The 21,956-nt window shown below is 61.8% G+C and overlaps 1 protein-coding gene across 1 annotated transcript; it reads left to right on the top strand.

Annotated features, from left to right (window-relative positions):
- Nucleotides 1–988: 988 nt before the first annotated feature.
- On the top strand, nt 989–14,744 carry GGT5 (gamma-glutamyltransferase 5). The gene is made up of 12 exons (XM_031949190.1): nt 989–1,044; nt 1,249–1,487; nt 1,699–1,794; nt 2,552–2,744; nt 4,670–4,827; nt 5,540–5,686; nt 6,685–6,821; nt 7,209–7,399; nt 9,487–9,593; nt 13,282–13,400; nt 13,752–13,862; nt 14,020–14,744. Exons 1-12 carry the CDS (start codon nt 989–991, stop codon nt 14,167–14,169), a joined length of 1,704 nt encoding a protein of 567 aa, XP_031805050.1. The 3' UTR covers nt 14,170–14,744.
- The last annotated feature ends 7,212 nt before the right edge of the window (nt 14,745–21,956 follow it).

Here is a 21,956-nt window from a genome sequence, read left to right as displayed (position 1 = left end):
GCTGGCCTTTTCAACAGATCGCCATCCCCCCTTTCTGGAGGGGGCGCCGTTATTTTCTCCATCTTACGGATGAGGAAACTGAGGGAACGGGCAGGCCTTTCTGGGGCTGAGCTTTGGGGGTAGGGGTGAAACCCCGAGCCCGGCATCAGGGAGGAGCCGAGCTCCCAAGTTAGACACAGACTAACCAGGGGTCAGGCTTCAGCCCGCCTGCCCGGGTCTCCAACTTCCCCCGGGGGGCTCCAGGGAAGGAGGAGGGGAGGGGGAAGGGCAAAGGGCTGGATGGGGTGGCCTCTGGAAAGGGACTTGGGCATCCCCTGGTCCAGCTCCTTCATTAAATCTCCCAGGGACAGTCACCGAGCTAAGATCACACAGATCTTTGGAATGGACTTTAGCCTCCAGGGCCTCAATTGCCTCATCTGAAAAACGGGGCTTGGGCCAGACAGCTCGGAGCCCCCTCTGACCCTAGCCTGGGCGCCACGATGTGTTTCCTTCCGCTCTGCCCTCCCAGTGTCGAGATGCCATCCTGCCTGAATTTCTCTGTGGGCAGTGCCCCGGCCTCTCCCTTCCCCGCCCCCTGAGGCATGGAGGGAATGGGGCCAGCCTGGGGTGGGCGGGTTGTGAACAGCGCCCTGCTCTTATACCTTCGGGCTGCCACCCGGCACTGCGAAGTGAGCCAGCGCCCAAGGATGCCCTGAGAAGAGTCCCTGGCAGGGGGGGCTAGCTCCCCGGCCCAAGCTGAGCTCTCCATAGAGGAGGCTGGAGGGAGGACGAGGGCAAGGAGAGCTGAGGTCAGATAAGGGGGATGGTAGCACAGTGGGGTTCTGGATGATGGAGGTCCGTGTAGGCAAGGACATCTGGGTTCTGGATGATGGAGGTCCAGATAGATGAGAACAGCTGGGTTCTGGATGATGGAGGTCCAGATAGATGAGAACAGCTGGGTTCTGGATGATGGAGGTCCAGATAGATGAGAACAGCTGGGTTCTGGATGATGGAGGTCCAGATAGATGAGAATAGTCGGGTTCTGGATGATGGAGGTCTATGTAGGCAAGGGCAGCTGGGTTCTCTTGGCCAAGACACTGGAGGGATTGGCCATGTCCTTCTTCAGCTCATTTTACAGATGGGGAAACTGAGGCAAAGGGAGTGAAGGGACTTAATCGGGGTGTCACAGCTACTAAGGGTCTGAGGTTGGATCTGAATTCTGAACATGAATCTCCCTGACTCCGGCCCCAGGCCTCCTGGAGAATGAAGTCGCGGGGCCTTAGGAAGCGTTGCCGGCAGTAAAGCTGGGGGGGGGGGGGGGCCGGCCCCGCTGAGCGCGGCACCCCCCACTGACAGGGCTTCTCTCGGCCTCCCCAGGGATATCCTGGAGCAGGGCGGCTCCCCCGTGGACGCCGCCATCGCCGCCCTGATCTGCACCTGTGTCCTGAACCCTCAGAGCATGGGGCTGGGTGGCGGGGTTATCTTCACTGTGTATAACGCCAGTACAGGTAGGTTGGGGCCGGTCCTGAGGCGCCTCCACGGCCCAGGGCATTGTGGGCCCGGCAGGAGCCGGCGCTCCCCTCCTTCCCCCTTCTCAGGTCTCGGTTTCCTCTTCTTTGAAGGAGGAGGGAGTGAGGCCCTTGCCTGGGGAAAGCGGGCGTCCCTGGCTTGGGGCGGGCAAAAGGGGGTCAGCCGAGGCTGACGGTCTGTGGTCCTCAGGAGAGGTGGAAGTGATCAACGCTCGGGAAACGGTGCCCAAGGCCGGCCTCCGGAATCTGCAGGAGCGCTGCCACCGAGACCAGCCGCTGGGAAAAGGTACCAGCGCCCAAAGGCACTTCCCGGCCTTCGGGCAGCACGAGGAGGCCCCCTCCACACCCGTGGCCTCCAGTGGTCGGGAGCAATGGTTATCTCCATTACAAATAGGGAAACTAAGTCGGGGAGGCGCCCAAGGTCAAGCCCAGGACTCCTGACCAGTGGCCTCTTGGACCCGAAATCAGCAGAAGGGGGTGGGGCCTTTTGGGGAAGCTCCGATCCCCAGCCCAGGGAGCTTCTCGGGGACTCCATTCCCCCAGTTCTGTGACTAGGACCCCCAAATGTTCTCCTGGGGGAGATGGAGGGGCGGCGGAGGGCACTGTGGGGGAGAGGCTCTGCTGAAGTGCCTCAGCGCTGCGCAACTTACCACTTGCCTCAGGGACTTAAGGGCAGGGATGCATGGGTGTCGGGCAGCAGAGGACTGGGGTCTGGGAGGCGGAGCTGACACGGGGAATGCCGAGGCGGGGATTCAGAAAGCTCTCGACAGGCTAGAGCAGAGAGCTAGACCGAGTTAGGTGAGACCCCCAATATAGAATGGCCACAAATTAGGCAACAAATGCCTTGAAACAGGAGCTGGGGGTCTAAATGACCACAAGCTCCCTAGGAGTCAGCAGGGCCATTGGGCAGCCAAGAAAGCTAAGGCTGCGGGCTTGCCCTCTCTCCCTGCACTTGCAGGCCTTTGAGCACGCTGGCTCCCGCTTCCTCCCCCAAGGGGCCTGAGCCTCCCGCCCACTTCTGCATTTGGCCCATTTCCCCACAGGCGTCTCCTGGATTGGCGTCCCAGGGGAGCTGCGAGGCTACCAGTTGGCACACGGGCGCCACGGCCGCTTGCCCTGGGCCCGGCTGTTCGAGCCCACCCTCCGCCTTCTCCGGGAGGGCTTCCGCGTGCCCAGAGTCCTGAGCGCCTTCCTCAACAGCTCTCTTAGCCAGGCCATAAACGGCTCCAGTCTCCGGTGAGCCGGGCTGAGGTCGGGGGTCACGGTGTTGAGGTGTAGACCACATGTTGAGGTCTACATTTGGGATAACTAAATGAAATTAGGGTTTAGTTAAGGTCTAGTGGCGGGTTTGGGGTACAGGGAGTCAAACAGAGAGTTCCCCTGCAACCCCCTTGGATTCGGCGCAAGGATACGGCGGTAAATGAGGTCTAGTAGCGGCGCGGATTCCCAATAAAAGCATTTATTGGCCCAGAGAGCTAGACTGATAAAAGAGGTTTATTACTGAGTTTAGAAGTAGGAGATAAGTGAAGGTAGAGATAAGGAGGGCACTGGACAGAGGGTCCAGTGGACAGAGGGTCCTCACATGGTGACCATGTTTGGAATCTCTGCCAAGAGGGGTTCCCAGTGTGGTCCTTTTAAGTCGGGGACTTAGCTCGAGGGGCTTTGGGGTGTAGCCCCAAAGTTGGCTCAGATCCGGGTGGGGCTGGGACAGGTCCGGATCTTCTATTGGAAGTCAAAGGGACCAGGATTTGTGAGTCAAAGGGTAATTTACATTAGCTAGGGGGGTTGGGAATCAAAGATTGGAATCTTTCCCGCATCAACGGGAGGGCAAGCCTCCCATTTGCAGATGAGGAAACTGAGGCACCTGGGGGGACGTGGGCGGCAGGAGCGGCTCCTTCTGGCAACCTCAAACCAGGGAATGTGCCCCCAGCCCCGTCCAACTCCGCCTGAGGAGAGGGCCCGCCCTGGTGTCGTGCTCCAGCCTCCCCCACAGACGTTCCTTGTTCCCAGCTGCCTCTTGTCTGAGATGCTTGGCAGGGCCCCACGGGGGCTGGGCCCAAGCTATGGGTGCTGAGGGGGCGTCACCGGGGTGGCCGTGGGGAGACATTCAGCGGCAGAGAGTGCGGGTGGGCTCCTCCGGGAGGTCAGAGTTAGAGCTGCCCGGGGAGGGGCCTGTCCTAACCCGGGGCAAGGAGCACGGGCATTGCTGCCCAGACCGGCCCTGGCGGTGGCGAGCAGGGCATTTGTTGAGTCAGTGGCAAACGGGGGCCAAGGAGACCGGCTTGAACTCGAGGAGAGGAGGCTGGTGGTCCTCCCGCGTGCAGGAGGCCGGCCGCTTTGTGGCCGCTGTCCCTCCCACCATGCAAGCAATGGGGCCGGAGACCCAGGGGCACTGGCACAGGGAACGGAGTCTTAGCGCGAGATGGGGACATCACCAGGTGAAAACCGGTGGGGCCCGAGGGGCCTGGGCAGGCCCAAGCCAGGAGGGTGGGTCAGTGAGATCCCAGCCTTTGGAAGGTGGACAATGAGGAGGAGAAGAGGAGGAGGAAGAGGAAAAGGAGTAGAAAGAGAGGAGGAGGAGGAGAAAAAGGAAGAGAAGGAAAGAAGAGGAGGAAAAGGAGGGAGAAGAAGAGGAAAAGAAAGGGGAAGGGGGAGAAGGAAGAGGAAGAAGAAAAGGAGGAAGAGAAGAAGAGGAGGAGAAGGAAGAAGAAGAAAAGGAAGAGGGGGGAAAGGAGGAGGAAAAGGAGGAGGCTGAGGAAGAAAAGGAGGAAGAGAGGAAAAGGAGGTAGAAGAGGAGGATGTAGGGGAAAAGGACAAAGAGGAAAAGTAGGAGGAGAAGGAGGGGGAAGAGAGGAGGAGGAGAAGGAAGAGGAAGAGGAGGAGGAAGACTGGGGAAAGAGGGAGAAGAGGAGGGGAGGGGATGACGGCCCATTGGAGGCAGGGGCCAAGCTGTCTGCATGGGCCTGGCAAGGATCACCCTCATCCATGGGGTATTGTGAGGGGACCCTGCCCTGATGGAGCTCTGGGGTTCCAGCCCAGGCCTTGCTGCTGGGGCTCTGTGAGCCTGGGCAGTGACCCTGCCCTCCACGGGTTCCCTGGTGCCCTCCCGGGTTCCCTGGTGCCCTCTGTGCCCTCACGGTAGGGCTGCTCCTCTCTTCCAGCCAGCTCTTCTTCAGGGGACAAAAGCCACTGGCGGAGGGGGATCCCCTGCCGTGGCCGGCGCTGGCCCGCACCCTGCAGACGGTGGCGGAGAAGGGCGCCGACGAGCTCTACGAGGGGGCCCTCGCCGAGGATCTCCTGGCCGACCTCGCCCGGGAAGGTGGGCTTCCCCCGCACCCTGACTCGGCCTCCTGGGTGGGGCCCAGTGACGGGCCCCAGGGCCGCCCCTCCTCCCCGGCTGCTTCTATGGCCGGGTCTGTGAGGCTGCGCAGGGCCAAGACCTTCCAGCCCCGAGACCTCCACGAGGAGAAGACCCCGGCCCTTGGACACCAGGCTTTGCAGGATAATTAGGCCCATTTCCTGGAAGGGGACTGAGGCTGTGCCGGAGGCGGGGAGGCTCCTTCCCCACCAGCCCAGAGCTCATACCCTCCTCCCCAGCCCTGCACCAGAGAGGGCCCGGGAGCACCGGGAGGCTCTGGGGGGCAGGGAGAGGGTGAAAGGCTGTGTCCTGGGCTCTCTCCCTCTCTGGCTGCCTGGCTCTTCCTCACTAGGCTCAGAGGGACATTGGTGCTGGGAAGGCAGGAGGTCAGTCAGTGGCTCAGCCAGCATTTATTAAGTGCCTGCCGTATGTGTGCCCAGCCAGCATTTATTAAGTGCCTGCTGTATGTGTGCTGGGAGTCCCAAGGCCTGGGTCCTCCTTCTCCCCCGGGGGGGGGAGGGGGGGGGCGTTGGGGGCAGGGCAGCCAGAAGAAGGCAGGACTTCTGGAGCTGGGGGGGTTCTGCTCCCCCACTTGGGTGGGCCCGTTCCCTGCCCTGCGCGGCCCCGGAGATGGGCGGGGCTAGAAGTGAGCCCTGCCCCCTCCCTCACTCAGGGAGCCAGCTGACCAAGGAGGATCTGGCCGGCTTCCGGGCCGAAGTGGTCAAGCCCCTGGCCCTGAACCTAGGGGACTACACTCTGTACTCCCCCCCACCCCCTGCAGGGGGCGCCATCCTCAGCTTTATCCTGAATGTGCTCAAAGGTGAGCTGGGGGGGGAGAGGGGGGAGACGGAGCCAGGAGGGCAACCATGAACTCCCTGTGGGCGGGGTCAGGTCAGGCTCCTCCCGGATGGGGGCAAAGCCTCCTTTGGCCTTGGGGGAGGGGAGGGGTCTGGAGAAGGGGTAGCCTGGCAGATGGGACTCGCTGCACCTGCAGTCGGGAGGGTCTGAGTCCCAGGCCAGCCGCGGACACTAACTGGCCGAGACCCACTGCCTGCCTCAGTTTCCTCATCTATTCCGCAGCCTCCCTCACGGAGTGGTGAGGATCAAATGAGAAAATATTTGTAGAACATTCGTGCCGGGCTCAGCATGGAGTAGGTGCTCAATAAATGCTGGTTCCCTTCTCCCCCCAGTTTTCTCGGGGCGGCTCAAGGCGAGGTCCTGAGGAAGCAGGGGAGGAGGAAAAGTGCATCAGGACCTGCAGTGGGTTAGAACCTTAATGAGGGAGGAGAGTAGGAGGTCACAGAGAGACCTGGAGGGACCCGGGTCCGCGAGCATTTATTAGCCTCCTACTGTATGCCAGTCTATGCTAAGCACAAAAGAGGGCCCGATCCCACAAGCCAGTGGGGGGAACCATGTGCCGAGCAACCTACAAGGGCGCGCTCCACAGTCCGGGTGGCAGGAGGTGAGGGAGGGAGCAGGGCCAGAGCAGAGAAGGGGAGGGAGCGAGCACCCTGTCACCGGAGGTATGCCAGAGGCTTGTGGTAGCGGGTGTGTCTCTGTGGGACGCCTCGGGCCCGATGGTCCCGGCTCTCGGCGACTTCCCCTCCCGGCAGTTTCCTGGCCCCGACTTCTGTCCCCCTGACCCCCGTTCCCCGGACGACCTTCGGCCCGGGGACACTCAGGGGCCAGCCCCCTCCCCCAGGACGGGCGCAGTTCCCGCCCTGACCACAAGGTGGTGCTGGAAGCTGGTGCAGGGGCCGGAGCCTCGGGCAGGGGCCACCCAGAGGCACCAGCACGGGCCCTTCCCTCTGTCTCCAGGCTTTCGGTTCTCCCAGGATGCCCTGGCCCAGCTCGAGGGGAAGGTCAGCACCTACCACCGGATAGTGGAGACCCTGAAGTTTGCTAACGGGCTCAGGTGGAAGCTGCGGGACCCTCGGAGCTACCCAGAAGCCCCGGTGAGGGCCCGGCTTGGGCGCCCCCAGACCCAAGGACCCCCCCCCCCGCTTCTCCATCCTCAGGGAGGCAGGGTCCCTCTCCCGGGGCTCAGTGGGTCAGGGGCCACCCCGGGACTGTCCGCGGTCGGAGCCCGGGCTGCCGGGACTGGAACCCAGGACGCCCTCTCCCTGTGCCCCCTGCTGCCCCCCTCCCCTCCCCCCCAGTGCTCAGACCGGGGCTCACGTCTTCTCTACTGCGCCTGCCGGAGCGCCCTGTCCCGCGGGTGCAGGCGGGCTGGGTCACCTTCCCTCCCTGGGCCTCCCCAGTGTCCTGGACCGTAAAGTGGGGAAGGGGCTCCCCTCGCCCTGGAGGGGCCTCAGCCGCCTCCCCCCCCCCACCCCGTGTAGGACGTTTACAAGGAGCTGCTGACGGAGGAGCTGGCCCGGGAGGTCCGGGAGCGCATCGGCCCCCGGAGCAACCCCGCCCCCAGCTACTATAACGTCAGCCTGCGGGGCGGGGCGGAGGCGGGCACCTCGCACGTGGCGGTCCTGGGCGCGGACGGCAGCGCCGTGTCTGTCACCAGCACCATCAACATCCCGTGAGCGGGGGCGGGGCCGGGGCGGGGCTTAGGCAGGGGAGGGCGGGGCTGGGGGCGGGGCGGGCACCTCGCACGTGGCGGTCCTGGGCGGGGAGGGCAGCGCTGTGTCTGTCACTAGCACCATCAACATCCCGTGAGGGGGGCGGGGCTGGGGCGGGGCTTGGGGAGGGGAGGGGCTTATGCAGGGGAGGGGCGGGGCCGGCGGCTGGGGGCAGGGCGGGGAGGAGACTGGCACCTCCCATGTGGCGGTCCTGGGCCCGGACGGCAGCGCCGTGTCTGTCACCAGCACCATCAACATCCCGTGAGCGGGGGCGGGGCCGGGGCGGGCTTAGGCAGGGAGGGCGGGGCTGGGGGCGGGACGGGCACCTCGCACGTGGCGGTCCTGGGCGGGGAGGGCAGCGCCGTGTCTGTCACCAGCACCATCAACATCCCGTGAGCGGGGGCGGGGCCGGGGCGGGGCTTAGGCAGGGGAGGGCGGGGCTGGGGGCGGGGCGGGCACCTCGCACGTGGCGGTCCTGGGCGGGGAGGGCAGCGCTGTGTCTGTCACCAGCACCATCAACATCCCGTGATCGGGGGCGGGGCTTGGGCAGGGGGCGGGGCCGGGCGGCTGGGGGCGGAGGGGGGGCGGGGTGGACATTAGCAGTCTCCCCCGTGTTTGGAGCATGCACAAGTGGGCACACTCACACCATATGCACCTACCACATCCATGTGTGCACATGCGCACACGTCCCATACACAGGTGTGTGCACACTCATCCCAGGTACACACGTGCGCACACATCCCCCCCACCCCCACATGCACACGGCCCCCAACCAAAGGCACACGGACCCAGGTGCGCACACACGTGCGGACACGCCCTCAGCCCCTCCTTGGGCGGGGCGTCACGTGGCTCCAGCGGGGTCCGTGGCCGAGGCCTCTCAGCCTCAGTGGTGCACGGACATGAGGAGAGAGCCCGGGAGGCGGGAGCCACAGCGCAGGGGGAGAGGAAGGTGCCGCTCAGTAACATGGGCTGCCGGTCCCGAGGTGTCTGTGGTCCCTCAGAGCCCGGCGGGACTCCCTCCTGCCTGTGTGTGTGTGGGGCATTTCCCGAGATGTTGGTGCTCACTTCTTGCCGCTGCCCACGGGGATGCCCCCCGAATGGCCCACGGGCGCCGGGAGTGACCCACGGGTGCCGGGAGTGACCCACGGGCATTGGGAGTGACCCACGGGTGCCGGGAGTGACCCACGGGCATTGGGAGTGACCCACGGGTGCCGGGAGTGACCCACGGGCATTGGGAGTGACCCACGGGCGCCAGGAGTGGCCCTCGGGCGCCAGGAGTGACCCACGGGCGCCAGGAGTGACCCACGGGCGCCAGGAGTGACCCACGGGCGCCGGGAGTGACCCACGGGCATTGGGAGTGACCCACGGGCATTGGGAGTGGACCACGGGTGCCGGGAGGACCCACGGGCATGGGAGGACCCACGGCGCCAGGAGGCCCTCGGGCACCGGGAGGACCCACGGGCGCCAGGAGGACCCCGGGCTGCCAGGAGGACCCACGGGCATTGGGAGTGACCCACGGGCGCCGGGAGTGACCCACGGGCATTGGGAGTGACCCACGGGCTTGGGAGGCCCCCGGCGCCAGGAGTGACCCACGGGCGCCGGAGGACCCAGGCGCCAGGAGGACCCACGGCACCGGGAGTGACCCACGGATGAGGACCGCGCGGAGTGACCCACGGGCGCCGGGAGTGACCCACGGGCATTGGGAGTGACCCACGGGCGCCGGGAGTGACCCACGGGCGCCGGGAGTGACCCACGGGCATTGGGAGTGACCCACGGGCGCCGGGAGTGACCCACGGGCATTGGGAGTGACCCTCGGGCGCCGGGAGTGGCCCACAGGCACCGGGAGTGACCCACGGGCGCCAGGAGTGACCCACGGGCGCCGGGAGTGACCCACGGGCATTGGGAGTGACCCATGGGCGCCGGGAGTGACCCACAGGCATTGGGAGTGACCCTCGGGCGCCGGGAGTGACCCACGGGCACTGCTCCCAGAGGCTGGAGGGGAAGGGGAGGGAGGGCGCTGTCCAGCCTGGCTGCTTCTCTCGGCCAGGTTTGGCTCCATGGTGTATTCCCCAAAGACTGGGCTCATTCTCAACAACCAACTACTGGACTTCTGCTGGAGGGAGACTCCAGGCTCCAGTAAGCTGCTGGATCCAGGTAAGATCGAGCTTCTAGTAGGCGCTTACTGTGTGCATGGGATCCCTTCCCGGAGCCGCGGGAGTGCTCAGGCTGGGCTAAGCGCCTCACCACCCACTGGGGAAACCCGCTAAGCCTGTATGCGGGTACTCCCGGGCTCTGGCTGCTTAGTCACTCTAAAGGGATGATCCCAAGTGGCTTCCAGAGTGGTCCGGCCCGGCAGCTCGCCCAGGGGCACCGGGGGACCGAGCGGCTCCGATGGCGGCTGTTGCCGTGTTGTGGAATCGTCGCCAATTTGCTGGTATGAGGCGAAACCTCAGGGCTGTGGAATCGAATCACGACTCTTATTAGTGATTTGGAGTAGCCTCTTATTCCGGCTCACAACCCGCAGTTCTCTGGCATTCGATTTGTTCACACCCTTTGCTGGTCCTTTGTCTTGTGCCGATTCCTGTCGTGCCTCGGTGCCAGACCCTCACGAGGGATCCTTAGTGTAAAGGAAGGGACAGTCGGCCCGATCGCCCCCTGCCCCCCTAAAAGCAGCTCCCTTCAATCGGTTTGAAAGTTCCTCAATCAGTTTGAAGGGGGTGAAAGCTGTACAGGAAGTGGAGCGGGCTGCCTGGGGCCCCTCTAAAACAGCCCCCACTTCTCCACCCGGGCGTCCAGGCAGCCCGGAAAGCAGGAGTCCCTTGTGGGGAGAGGCGCTGCTGTATCTGCCTGAGCCGGGCCAGAAGGGGGCCCTAACGGCCTCGGGATGGGGGAAGAGTTGGGATCCTGGGGGCACCCCCGGGAGCTGCCGACCCTGCTTGTGCCTTTGCCTGCCCACGGAGGGGAGAGCTGCACGGGGGCCCCGTCTTGTCACGTTTGCCAAGATTCACGAGGGAGATGCTCCCCCCGGGGCTCCGGTTAATGGAGAGCCTGGATTCCAGAGTCCAAGACATAAAATGGTAGCGTTTCAAATGCTCTCTTCCTTTGAACTGAGACTTGTCCCCTTTGCCTCCTTACGAGCCAGACTTTCACCTCCACAGATGCTAATGCAATATCTGTTTATTGTGCCTTGGAGGAGAGCGAGGTTTAGAGCCGGGCAGCTTTGCACCCGAAATACTAACCTAGCACTTTCCCCCAAGACAACCCACAAATCTTTGTGTTTTGTCTTTATACTATTTATTTTTTTTTGCTGAGTCAATTGGGATTAAGTGACTTGCCCAGAGTCACACAACTAGGAACTATTAAGTGTCTGAGACCAGATTTGAACTCAGATTGTCCTGACTTTAGGACTGGTGCTCTACTGACGGTGCATCTAGCTGCCCCCAAATAGCAGCCCCAGGTCTGCCAATCCATAGGATAAGGGCTGCCTGCTGGCTTAGGGACCTCAAGGGGGCCTCCCTTGATCCCCTTCGGGAAGGCCCACACCTCTTTGAGGAGTGTTTGTCTCTAAGATAACCCCTTTATCCTGTCGAGGGGTGACTCTTAGCCTCCTCCCCCTGGAGAGTCGGAGCTACCCTTGGCTCCTGGGGTGGACTCTGCCGGCCATCATCACTGTTCCCAGGACGCTTCCGGGACACCCACAAGGAGTCCAAAGTCGGCTCACCTTTGGTACCGCAAACCTTTGGTGCAAAGACCCAGAGGAAGTGGGCTAGAATTTTGAAACACGGTTAGTGTAGACACTGAAGCTCCATACAGCACAGAGCACCGGGTTTGGAACGCAGACAAAGCCTGCCTCGGACACTTAGTGACTGTGTGACCCTGGGCAAGCCCCTTAGCCCTGTTTGCCTCAGTTTCCTCCTCTGTAAAATGAGCAAACCACTCTAGCGTCTGAGCCAAGAAAACCCCTAATGGGGGCACGAAAATCAGACACGGCTGAAAAAGAGAGAAACAACAATAGGCACGGATACTGGAGATGGGTCTGGAATCTGCTGAGGTGGCCGTTTCCTGAGTAAATCATGGCAGGGTTTTCACTCGGTGCTGCTCATTCCCATGGCCGGGAGAACCTCAGAGGGACCGTCTAAGAAAGGGCCACGAGAGAGCTTGATCTTCGCTCCTTTCCCCGTGTTGTGTTCTGGGTTGGAGAAGACCGTCTGCAAATCCCAAGTCCAGCACAAACATGGCTGAACTCTGCAAAGTGATCGTGACTTAAACTGTATTACCGAGCTTGGAAAAGCAGAGAAAATGAGGCAAGTAGTGATTGGGTCTTGGCCCGTGCCCCATGGACTCTTCCAGACCCCTGAGGAGCCTGTCCCAAAAGCCCTGGACCTGTCCGAAGCCCTCCCGAGCTCTCTGGTCTGGGGCTCTTGCCAGTCACCCCCGCAGATTTGCCAAGGGCAGCAATAGGAAGGCCTTGGATGGGAGGGAGAGGAAGCGGGAACTTGAGGACTCTCACCCTACTTTGTCACCAAGAACATCCTTTTCAAGGCAATCAATCAGAGGCACTGACAAGATTATTTGGAAGGAGGAAACAGCTCCGCCCAGAAGTGCATGGGGAGCTCACAGAGACCCAGTCACGCCTGTGGGGTAGGAGAGCAGTGAGGCCAAAAGAGCAGGACTGGGTGTCAGGGAGCCACACTGCGCCAGTGCGTCACTGGCAGGGGGGCTCCACCTCCTCCCCTCCTCTTTTCTTTGGCCAGAAGAAGATCATGAGGACATAAGGTCAGGTTCTGGACTGCTCGTGGGTGTCCTGGAGCATCCTGGGAACAGTGATGACTCTCGGGAGACTTTAGGACTTCTCTAACAGCAGCCATGGACAAGATGGACAAAGAGACTGTGAAGAGAACAGCAGGAAGGAGAACGTTGAGAGGACCCCACAAGAGTGGGGAAAAAATGTTGAGAAAATCCAAAGGGGGAGGAAAGGAACGTTGAGAGGACCTACAGGGGGAGGAAAGGACTTCTGCCCAGCCAAGGGCTGGGAATCGCCTGCTTTGCCTTATGAGCCTCCTGAACGCCACCTGCTTGTGGGAGACGTCCCGACCTTTTGAGGAGAGCTTCTGTACCCAGCGCCTTACTGGACGACCTCAGCAGAGACCTTTTCTAACAGCTAATTAAGTCTGGCTGGCTCATAGACGGCAACTGATTATCCAGGGGTAGCTCCCTGGTGGGGGCTCATGAGTAGACCAATGCCTCCAACCCCTCAGCGGTGCCCTGGCTCCCCAAGAGCCGATGGGCTTCCTCCCCTCCTGCGCTTCTGCCCAGCCGTCCTTGTCCTTGTCCCAGTCGGGTCACTGCATCTCACATGTCTTTGCCTCGGCCTTCTATGCGGCTCAAGCAGACCTTTGTCTAGGGGTCAGATGGCTCGTTAGCTCCATTAAGCTCCTACTAAGTGTGGCTCAGAATAAAGAGAAGTGGATGAGCCCCTGTGCCATGAGGGAGGGGAGGTGGAAATCGAATGCCGGGAAATCGTGCCCCAGCTGGAGCCAGCGACGCTCTCCTCCAACCCGGCAGGGGCGGCGAGCCCCCGTTCTCGGAGGGAGAGCTCCCGGCCGAAGGCGGCATCCTAGCTGGGCACGGTCCCCAGCTCTCAGCAGGAGGCTTGCCCCTCCCCCACGGAGACTGCACGGGGCCATTTTGGCCAACTTGGGCCATCCACGCTGGGCTGGGGGACAGCCTACCCCACCGCCCTGGGGGGAGGAAGCCCCTCTGGGCGTCTGCTCCTGGGGAAGGGGGACTTCTGAGAGGGCAAGGAGGCCGGCTGGTCAGTGAGGTCGAGTTTCTCTGTCAGTTCCAGGGGAAAGGCCCCCCTCTTCCATGGTACCATCCATCCTAATCTCCAAAGATCAGAAGTCTCTGCTGGTGATCGGAGGCTCCGGAGGGCAACTGATCATTCCAGCCACTGCCTTGGTAAGTGAGGCAGCCCTGCGTTTCTCCCCTGCCCTCCCTCCCCATGCCCAAGCCTGGTAGCCTAGTGGTTAGGGCACTAGTGACCTTGGGGCATCTAGGCCACCCTGCCCAAGGCAAGCAGATGAGGCCGCGGCGTCCGGCGCCGGGCCGAGTGGCTAGCTGTTAGGATCCCGGAGTGGCCGTGGCCCGCCTTCTCCATGCAGCAAGGGCACCTGCAACACCCCACCCCCGGGGCCCGAGGGCCTCCCCTGGCAGCACAGGCCGGCCTTGCCCAGAGCTGGCGTCCATACCTGGCGGCGCGGGCGGTGCCCAGGCCGGCCCATCCCTGCTGCCGCTTCCTCCTGTCCCCAGGCCATCATGAACAACCTGTGGTTTGGTCTGAACCTTCGTGACGCCATCAAGGCAAAGATTCTCCACGTGCGGCCCACAACCAAGGTTCTCTTCGAGCCAGGATTCGACGAGGTGAGTCTCCGGGCCCGTGGCCCTTCCCCCACCCCGCTTCTCGGGTGTCCCGGGGTGCCCCCGCCCTGAAGGGGCTGCCGGGAGGGGAAGGGAGCTCGCTCATGGGGCTGCCCGGGGCAAAGGCAGCTCTGGGGCCAGCTCTCCCCTCCTGCTGCAGGAGATCGAGAACGGGCTCATTAGCCTTGGACACGAGGTGGAAGAAGTCAGCATCTGGCTGAATGTGGTCCAGGCCGTGGCCAAGGACGGGTCGGGCTGCATTCACGCCGAATCCGACCCAAGGAAGCTGGGGGAGGCAGCTGGCTACTGAGCCAGGCCTGGACCCCGTCTGTGGCCACCTGCCAGCAAGAGCCCATCCCAGAGACCCGGCCCCGCGGCCTCCGGGGATCGCGGCTCTGCCTTGCGTCTGCCGTCTCCCCAGATCAGGAGCCGTCGGATCCCGGCCATGGCGGGGCTCCCCAAGAGCAGTGACGGCTGAGGGGCCAGAGCCTCCCCTTCCCGCTCCCACCCCGGCCCCCGGCTGACATTTATTGCCACTCAGTTGTTCCGAGTTTAAGGAAAGAGGAGAACGATAGAGGGGTGAGGAGCGCCATCCGGGCCTGCTCGGGAGCAGCCGGGACCTTCCCGAGATGGACAGTGAGGTCCGAGCTCTGGCTTCCGCCTGACCTGGAGAGAACCGGCCTGGGCTGACCGTGAGGGGCTTCTCCTCAGGCGGCTGACACTCAGGGATCGGCCAGGAAGGCCCCGGATCTGTCCCTGAAGGCCCCGGATCTGTCCCCAAAGTCCCCGGATCTGTCCACGGAGGCCATTCCAGGCGCCCAATCTGTGGGAGATTTCCCTTCTAGCCAATCAGCCATCAACATGGATTAAATACCTCCTCCATCATTCCTTGTCCTGTTAGCTTTTTGGGGCCCCCATTTGGGGGTTTCTTGGCAGAGATACCGGGTGTTTGGCCATCTCCTTTCCAGCTCGTTTTACAGATAAGGAAACTGAGGCAAACAGTGTCGTGACCTGCCCAGAGTCACCGGCCGTTCAGTGTCTGAGGCCAGATTCGAACTCGGGTTTTCCCAAGTCCCAGTCTCCTGCACCCGGCCGCCCCCTCCCCCTTAAGCCCCTAAGACTGCTCACTTGCGCTGTGGTCCGCATTAGACATCCAAAGTCCCGCCTTTCAAGGAGCTTGCCATCTAATGGGGGAGCCGAGCAAACGGCGGGGCACAGGTGGTAAAGAGGGGGCGGGGAGGGAGGGAAGGCTGCAGGGTGTGGGGGAGGCTTCCCGGGGAGGCTTCCCGAGGAGGCGGGACTTTAGATGGGACTGAAAGGAACCCGGGAGCCAGGCTGTGAGGAGGGGGGAGGCTCCCCTGGCGGGGAGAGCCCGGGCCATGGGATTGAGCAGTGCATGCAGGGGCAGGGGTGCGCGTGTGAGTGTGTGCGTGTGCAAATGTGCGTGTGTGAGTGTGCGCGTGTGCGCCTGTGGGTATGGATAAGACTAGAAAAGTGGGGGAGCCATTCCAGATGCCAGAGACGGGCAGGGCGCGGATCCTCCTCCCGGCCACAAGTGACTGCAAAGGCCCGGGAGAGTCTGAATCCGCAGGGAGCCAGAGCTCCCACCTGCCCCTGCCGGCCTCTGCCATGGCCCCACCCCTGTTCCCTGGGGGCGCAGGGAGGTCCGGGCCTGCTGAGCTGGGGAGGAGAAAGTATTGCTTACCCCGCGACAGGCACCTGCTAAATGCTTTATAAGCATCATCTCATTTGATCCCTAAGACCATCCTGAGAGGTAGGTGCTATTCTCATCCCCATTTCACAGATGGGAAACTGAGGCACAGGGATCACATGGCTAGTGGGGGTCTGCTGCTGGATTCGGCCCGAGGGCTTCCTTGTGCCATCTCTAGGCAGTCAGTCCCCCCTCCCCCTCATCCCTCAGCTCTGTCTACATCCAGAACCTCCTGGGAATGAACCTGCTTTCCCCCAGGTCCCCCTCCCTCCCCCCCCCATGCCTCGGGAGTCCGTGGTAAGAGCGGGCCAGGTGTGTGTCAAGCCTGAAGCTCCCCCTCCTCCCTGGGCACCCGAGAGCTCAGCCCATCCTGCCCCTGTCCTGGGGCACAGGCCACATCTCCCGAAATCCTGGGCTCTCTGCCCTGGGGGAGGCCGCCTTCGGGGGGGTGGGGGGGAGGGAGTGCAGCTGGCGGCCTGGGGCGGCACCTCCCCACCCCCACTACCCGGGCTCTCGCTGGGGGACTGGAAACGGACCAGAGGGATCAGGACCCGGGCCAGCTCTTGGGCCCCCTCCCCATGGTCATGCTGAACCAGAGGCTGCCGCTCCGGGGGCTCCCTGGGCCGGCAGTGTCCCCCTGGAGGAGCCGGAGGCAGGGCACAGACTTCCCAGGGCAGGGGCGGCCCGTGGCTTCGGGACCACAAGGCGGCCGCCACCTGCCTCGGGTGGGCTCCAGGAATCGGGAGTTTGGCAAAACCAAAAAAAGGAGTGTCTTGGGACGGGGTACCTGGGCCTCCACCTGTGGCAAAAAGGGAGCTTTAGGCTTGAGGTCAGAAGGTCCAAAGGCAGGCAGCTGACAGGTGAGCCACAGCCTCGAGCTGCAGGGAAGGCATTGCCTCAGTCTCCTCCGGGACCCTCCCAGGTCTTGCGTTCATTCAACATGCATCAAGAACCATCTAAGAACGGGAAGAGAAACGGTTCCTACAGTAGTGAATGGAGAACACCAGGGGACAGGTAGGGAAACGCACGGCTGGGAACCAATGGAGATGCATCAGCAGGACCTCGGAGGCCATTTTGGTTCCCAAGTGTGACATCACCGCTTTCCCAGAGGCCCAGTCACCCCCGGCCAGCGCACACATCCCGGGGTCCTGGCGGTAACCCGCGGGCACTGGGCTTTCTGGTGGTATGTTCATGAGCCCCAGCCGGGGTGTTCCCCGTTGACGATCAGCCAGGGAGCTCAAGGGCTTCTGGGAAAGGGCATTTGCTCAGGGAGCATCACAAAAGGCTGGTGGCACAAAACAGTCGCCCCACGGGCTCACGGGGAAGGGAGGTCACCCTCTGGAAGCCTGGTCTTCCTCGGGGCTCGGTGCTGGGTCTCTGCAAGGCGATCTCCCAGATCCCCTGGATGAGGTTAACGTGTCTCTGCTGATGTCTCAGGCCGATCTTTCCCATCCCGATCTCCCGCTGACCTCAGGCTCCTACCTCCAGCTGCATCTGGGACAGTTCAAACTGCAGGCCCAATGACATCTTGCACTGAGCGTGTCCAGACCGGTTCATTATCCTGCCCTAAATCATCTCCATCTCCGGTCTTCCTTATGCTTCCCAGTCCTCCATGGTCCCCACACAGGATCATCCCAGCCCCCTCCCCCCCCCCCCCATATCCAACATGGTGCGGAGGCCGGCCCGTTGCGTCTGGAGCATCTCTTCTTACGTCTCCTCTGAAGCCCCTTTCTGCCCTCTGCCCTGCCCCCTCCCCAGTGCGTTCCTTGTAGCTGGCGCCTGGACTATGGACATAACTTGGGGGTCCGGCAGCCCCAGGTCCCTCCCCACTCCAGATCACCCTTCCCTCAGACCCCAAAGGGATTTTCCGAAAGTACAGTACTGACCCCCTCCCCGACAATCGCCTCTCGGGGATCCCTGTCATCCCTTAGAGCAAATAGAAACTGCTGTTTGGCATTCAAAGCCCTTCACAACCCAGCCCCTTCCCCTTCCCATTCTTCCCGCTCGCTCCCGACATGCTACTTGTCATTTGTCCTTCACTTCTGAGCGGGACCAGGGGCGTCTCGGGTGGCGTCTCGACTTGGACAGGAGTTGATTTTGAGTGAATAGAGCTGCCCAAAGTCATCAGTCTCACCTCGTAGCCAGTGATGGAAGGCCAGGGGTGAGACGCGGGCCGGGACAGCGGGTGACCGTGGCGTCTTCCAGGTCCGACCGAGCTCTGGGCGTTCCACGGGGCCCGCTTCAGCTGCCTCCATGGCCGCGGGAACAGCTGTTTTCTTCTGCCCTTTCCAGCAGAAGTCGTCTTCACATGATGGGGCAGACACCCCCTGACTTGCCAATGAATTTGAGGCCCATCAGTTGCCCTTAGTGGCGCGTGGCCAGTGTGGGCGCGAGGCCAGTGTGGGCATGAGGCCAGTGTGGGCGCGCCAGCTCCTCGGAGCTGCAGGTAGGAGGTGAGCGTCAGGTTGACCCCAAGGTGGAGGAACTGCCTCACACAGAGGTGCGAGTCTTCCTGAATGTCCATACAGCTCCGGCGTGTGACCCTGTCCTCCTGCCTGTTCCATAGACCCTCAATTTCTCAGCTCTGGCCGCTCTCCCTGGCTTTCATCCCCCGTGCCTCGAAGGCTCCCCCTTCTCCACTCAGATACCAACCTCCCAGGTTTCCTGGGAATTGCCAAAGCGGCAAAAACCAGCAGGGAGTAGGCGAGAATAGGGGATCGGAAGACAGGGGGTGCAGGGTTGGAAGACTGGGAGAAGACCTGTCAGAGGTAAAGGAGCACCCAAGGAGGAGGAGTCTGATTCTGTGTCACCTCAAGGCTCAAAACTGGGATCCTGAGGAGGTGACATTTGGTAAAGCTCTCAGCAAAATGCCTGGCACATAGTTAGCGCTTAAATGTTTCCTCTTCCTTCTCTCCTTCCTTCTTTCTTCTCTTTCTTTTTCATTTTCTTCCTTCCTTCCTTCTTTCTCTTCTCCCTCTCTTTTCTTTCCTCCCTACCCTTCTTTCTTCTATCCCTCTCTTCATTCACTTTCCTTCTTGTCTTCCTCCCTCCCTTCCTTTTTTCTTCCTTCCCTTCCTCCTTTCTTTCCTTCCTTCCTTCTTTCTAGAGCTGCCTCTTCAGGTCTTTCTTGCAAAGACTGAAAGACCACTGGAGTTTCATAAGGCCAGGAGAAATGCGAGAGGAGGAGAGAAACTGAGTCACCGCAGAGACATTCAGGCCCAGAAATCAGGGAATGGCCAGGTCTGACGCCAGGCTGTGCAGGATTGCCTGTTGCCTGTTGCTAGGAAGTCCGTTTCGCGGGTGGCTCCCGCCAGCACCCTCCCCTCCCAGAGCACTCCCCCCCCAAAAGCACCCCCCCTCACACTGTGAATAGGGGCTCTGTATGGAAAGGTCAGAGCCAGACCAGCCTGCCAGAATGGAGACCACATGGCCTGCGGTCTGTGCCAAGGCCCAGCCTGGCCGGGCGGCTTCGCTCTGAGTCTGTCCCCGTCCCAGGCAGTGCATCTGTATTCCCACCAGACACTTCTGGGCAGCACAAGACTAGTCGGTGATGTAAGCTCTGGGTCACCCTCAGCCCCACTTTCACCCGCAGCGTCTCCCGGCCCTCCTCAGGGCCCGCAAACTTGCATTCCCCGGCAGCCTCAGCCCCTTCTCACTGCTTTCTTATCAGATCGGGTCCAGGTCCCCACGGACCATTTCTATGCCTTCATCGTTGTACTAGAGATGAAGAAGCACAACGAGGGCCCCAAGTTTAGAGTTAGAGTAGCCCCAGATCCTGCTCTTCTCCAGCCCGATTCCCCACTCTTCCTCCCTGCACGGTCCATTCCAGGCAAACCAGCCAACCAGTTGTTCACCGTGCAAAATCCTCCCTCTTGTTTGTGGAACTTCTGGGCAGCTGGGCTTCGAGGCCGACGGCCAGCCTTCCGCCCTTCCAGCTCCTCCCAGGCCTTTCTCAGTGGCCTCATTGGGGCGCTCTCTGCTTGACGGAGCCTTGTACAACTTGGGATTTCTATCTTCTGCCACATATTGTATCCCTGGGGAAGCTCCCTGAGGACAAGGGCCATCTCCCTTGAGCCTTTGCATCCCCAGCACCAGAGATATGCTGGGCACCCGGAAGGGCTTAATCAAGCCAATTAATAGTAATCACCACTTCTCACCCCATCCCACCCCCTGCCGTCTCCCCCAAGGCAGTCCTGCCTCCAAATAAAAGCTTCTAGGGGGCAAAGAGAGGGATGCAGGCTGAGAAGGACGAGGACACCCTGGGAGACCCTGCTGCTTCAGGGTGTCCTCCTCCCCCCAGGAGCCAGGAAACTAAAGGCAAAGGAGCCGGGCCGACCCTTGAGCATGCGAGGGTGGCCGGCCGTTGCTGCTCTCCCACGATTCCCTGCGCAGCCGCTGGATCCTAGCTTGGCCCTCAGCCCCCCTTCCACACTCCCCTGGCCTCAGGGGTGAGCAGAGTGTTTGGGAGCCTCCTCCGCTTCCGGGCTTCACCAGCTCTGAGACGCCGAGGTCGCTTGGCTCTGCTTTTTCCTTATTTTTAATCTGGCATTCCCAACGCTTTCCTTTCGGAGTCCGTCCTTCCCTCCCTCCCTACTCAGGGCCAGCCCCAGGACAAAAAATAAAGTCGGCAAAATGAACACGTTAATGAAGCCAAGCTCCGTGTTCCGTGTTCCAGCCCCACAGACTCCCAGAAGGTCGGAGTTTCTGGACTCCCCTTTTCACGCCCCACGCCCCCTCTCGCCCCCACCTTTCTTGGGCTGATTATAGACACAGAGCCTCCCTGCCTCTCCCAAGGCACCTGTCTGGTGCGCCCCTTGTGCCTCCGCGTGGTTCCCCTTGGATTCGTCTCAGCAGAACGACAGGGGCTCTGCATCCATCTTTGTTTACCTTTGATGGTCTTCAGTGTCCCCCGTGGCCACGCCCTAAGCTGCTGGTTCCGGTAGTCCGAAAGGGCCTGGCTATCAATAATTCCATTCTTCAGATGGATAAACTGAGGCTCAAGTGCTAGATTGAATTCTAAAGTTTGCATAGCAATTAATCACCTATTGAGGGGTTCTATCCCTCCAAGGGAGAGGGTGGGAAGAGCGGTCAGACTGGCCCGACATTGACCTCTGACCTGGGACCCACACTGACTCATTGGTATCGTCTGGTATATAAGCCTGGGTGGTCCTGAGCCCCAGGGAAAGGAGCCCCGTCTCCTGCACCTGCCCCCTGGCTTCAGGGATGGTGTAAGAGAGTCTGACCCAGAAAAATAGTCCAGGGAAAAGAGAGCCAGAGCAGCCAGCTGGAGTCCCATCTCCTTCCACTCACACTTTGGGTGACCGTGGGCAAGCACTCTCCCCATCTCGGGAGCGCCTCAGTTCTTCCATCCCCCAAATGGGGGCCTACGTTGTCACTTTTGTACAGAATTTTCCCAGCTTTTTGTTCCTGGAAGCCCATGGTTCCTTGGGCTCCGGGAAGGGGATTTTCGACCAGTTTGTTTCCCTTGTTAGGTCTTGGGCCAATTCAACAAGTCGCCCATTAAATTAGCCTATTGTGCTTCCATTTCCTGCTCCCACACACAACAGAGACCCCATGTCTTCGGCGTGGAAGTTTCTGAGCCGCTGAGACCAGCGGCGTCCCGCTGGGAACTTGGGGGCGATGAGACAAAGGGCTTGGGGAGTTGTGCGCGGTGGGGCGTGAGGGGCTGGGGAGCAATGTCCCGTCTGTGTGGGGCAGGAGGGGACCCAGGCGGGAAGGTGGAAACCTGACAGCCCCCATCGCTCCTGGCGTTCTCCCAGCAAGCCTGGCCGACTTCCCGACCCCCCCCGCACGGCCAGATTGGGGGGGGGGGGGAGGCAGACTGGCAACGTCGTAGTGGGAGCAGAGCAGAGACAGAGGGGCCTTTGTGAGCTGTTCCAGCCTGGGCAGGGCCAGTCCCAGCCAGCTCTGAAGGGCCAGGACCCTGTCTCCCAAGCCAGGCCCTAGGCTCCCAAGGCCCGGCCTCAGCTCCCTCACTGTGAGGCACAGGCCCGTCTGCCTGGCAACAGCCCTGGCTCCGCACCAACACATCCCTCAGAACCAAGTGTAACAACCAAACTGCGGTGGGGAGTCGGGCAAAGCTGGGGCCTTGTTCCCGCAAATGCAGCGCTGGCCATGGTCCTGCCATGAGAGCGAGGGGTCCTATCCCTATTGTTACTGTTATCATCACCCCTAGGAAGGCCCTGGGCCGGCCTCTTCTTCTCAAACAGCTGGACCAGGAGGGACATGCTTAGTAAGGTTGGGCAGTGTTATTTGGGTTCAGACCCCCCCACACACACACACACGCACACCCCTGTTCCTCAGAACAGTCTGAGACTGTTCCCCTTTGTGGACCGACATAGTGTGAGCCACAGCACTGGCTTCCT

Source organism: Sarcophilus harrisii, chromosome 1, assembly GCF_902635505.1.
Source record: "Sarcophilus harrisii chromosome 1, mSarHar1.11, whole genome shotgun sequence".
Classification (NCBI taxonomy): domain Eukaryota; kingdom Metazoa; phylum Chordata; class Mammalia; order Dasyuromorphia; family Dasyuridae; genus Sarcophilus; species Sarcophilus harrisii.
Note: the sequence above shows the minus strand (reverse complement) of the source record. Positions and strands in the feature narration are given on the sequence as shown.

Excerpts from the sequence above, each read along its gene's own strand:
- GGT5 (XM_031949190.1), top strand. The coding sequence starts at position 989 with ATGGAGGTCCAGATAGATGAGAATAGTCGGGTTCTGGATGATGGAGGT. Across the intron at positions 1,795-2,551 it reads AGACCAGCCGCTGGGAAAAG|GCGTCTCCTGGATTGGCGTC; the intron begins GTACCAGCGCCC and ends ATTTCCCCACAG. Across the intron at positions 9,594-13,281 it reads CAGTAAGCTGCTGGATCCAG|TTCCAGGGGAAAGGCCCCCC; the intron begins GTAAGATCGAGC and ends TTTCTCTGTCAG.